The 2109-nt window shown below is 56.3% G+C and overlaps 1 protein-coding gene across 1 annotated transcript in view; it reads right to left on the minus strand.

Annotated features, from left to right (window-relative positions):
• myom2a (myomesin 2a) overlaps nucleotides 1-635 on the minus strand; it is a 44496-nt gene extending 43861 nt beyond the window's left edge. Inside the window, exon 1 of the mRNA XM_074627170.1 lies at nucleotides 584-635. Within this exon, the coding sequence (XP_074483271.1) occupies nucleotides 584-635 (52 nt within the window). The remainder of the gene's footprint in view (nucleotides 1-583) is intronic.
• Between the last annotated feature and the right edge of the window lie 1474 nt (nucleotides 636-2109).

Here is a 2109-nt window from a genome sequence, read left to right on the forward strand (position 1 = left end):
CATTAGATCACTCAGCCCAGTCGCACAGCAGGCCGTCAAATAGTTGATTAGTGTACGTAGACTTCACAGAGGCCAGTTTCAGTTTTCTTTTCAGCACGAAATCAATTTGTTTGTATCCACATAATGTGAACCGGGAAGTATAAAGAGCGGTGAACGGCGGGTAGGGACCGTTGTTCATGTCCCGGTGAAACCACAAGTCAACGGTGATTTGTCACGTAACTTCCATGCTTAAAGGTCGGGTAGGTAGCATGGCCTCAGGAGCTCCGTCTAAACGTGCATGTGCATGTAAACGTAGTCAGTGACATTATGACTAACCCCGACCAAAACATCAACCTTAAAACTAGAGATGCACTGAGACTGAGTACCAGTACTTCCATCTGGGTACTCTCCGATACCGAGTACCGATACGAGTACTTCTCTGTGTCTAAAGACCCTCGTTAACAGCCAGCTGGAGGGTGTGAGCGACACACTGCAGGCTGGGGAGTCCCGCATATGAGGCGGTGCGCCGCCACCGGCTCTAGGTCGGCTTGGAAAGGCTCGGGGTGAAGGTGGCTCGCGGCCGCAGCTTTACAGCGCTTCCCACCCGGCCCTCGCCACACCGTGGACAAAGGGCTCGCTGCGCCTTCTCTCCCCATCGGGGACGGGGCTCCCTGCTCCTGATGCGACTGTCCTCAGTGCGCCCCAACCGCGTCGTGCCGCCAAGGCGGGGCTCGGCCCACACAAAAGGCTCCAGGGGTCTGTGGCGATGTCTTGAAACACGGACCAAGGAGTCTAACGCGCAAGTCAGAGGGTGAAAGCAAAACCCCGTGGAGCAATGAAAGTGAGGGCCGGCGCCGGCTGAGGTGAGATCCCGCACCACCGTAATGTGCCGTTTTGAGAGTATGAGTACATGAGCACAGTATCAGACCCGATACCGGATACCTGATACCTGATACTGGTATCGGTGCAGCCCGACTTAAAACCAAGTCAGGCCTCTGAGGGTCCTGTCTGGACCGGACAAACACGGGCCTCACCTTCAGAACACAGCGTCACTCTGGAGGTCCAACATTCAAACTGGTTCTCATAAAGATAGACGTACAACTTCGCTCACTCGCTCACTCACTGACTGACTCACTCACTGACTGACTCACTCACTCACTGACTCCCTTCCTCACTCACTGACTGACTCACTCACTCACTGACTCCCTTCCTCACTCACTGACTGACTGACTGACTCACTGACTGACTGACTGACTGACTCACTCACTCACTGACCACTGACTCCCTTCCTCACTCCCTCCCTCCCTCCCTCCCTCCCTCACTGACTGACTGACTCACTCACTCCCTCCCTCCCTCCCTCACTCACTGACTGACTCACTCCCTCCCTTCCTCACTCACTCACTGACTGACTCACTCACTCACTGACTCCCTCCCTCACTCACTGACTGACTCACTCCCTCCCTCCCTCACTCACTGACTGACTCACTCACTCCCTCCCTCACTCACTGACTGACTGACTCACTCCCTCCCTCCCTCCCTCCCTCACTCACTGACTGACTCACTCCCTCCCTCCCTCCCTCACTCACTGACTGACTCACTCCCTCCCTCCCTCACTCACTGACTGACTGACTCACTCCCTCCCTCCCTCCCTCACTCACTGACTGACTCACTCACTCCCTCCCTCCCTCACTCACTCACTCACTGACTGACTCACTCACTCCCTCCCTCACTCACTGACTGACTGACTCACTCCCTCCCTCCCTCACTCACTCACTGACTGACTCACTCCCTCCCTCCCTCCCTCCCTCACTGACTGACTCACTCACTCCCTCCCTCACTCACTGACTGACTGACTCACTCCCTCCCTCCCTCACTCACTGACTGACTGACTCACTCCCTCCCTCCCTCACTCACTGACTGACTGACTCACTCCCTCCCTCACTCACTGACTGACTGACTCACTCACTCCCTCCCTCACTCACTGACTGACTGACTCACTCCCTCCCTCCCTCACTCACTCACTGACTGACTCACTCCCTCCCTCCCTCCCTCCCTCACTGACTGACTCACTCACTCCCTCCCTCACTCACTCACTGACTGACTCACTCCCTCCCTCCCTCCCTCCCTCAC

Source organism: Sebastes fasciatus, chromosome 3 (assembly GCF_043250625.1).
Source record: "Sebastes fasciatus isolate fSebFas1 chromosome 3, fSebFas1.pri, whole genome shotgun sequence".
NCBI classification, from domain to species: domain Eukaryota; kingdom Metazoa; phylum Chordata; class Actinopteri; order Perciformes; family Sebastidae; genus Sebastes; species Sebastes fasciatus.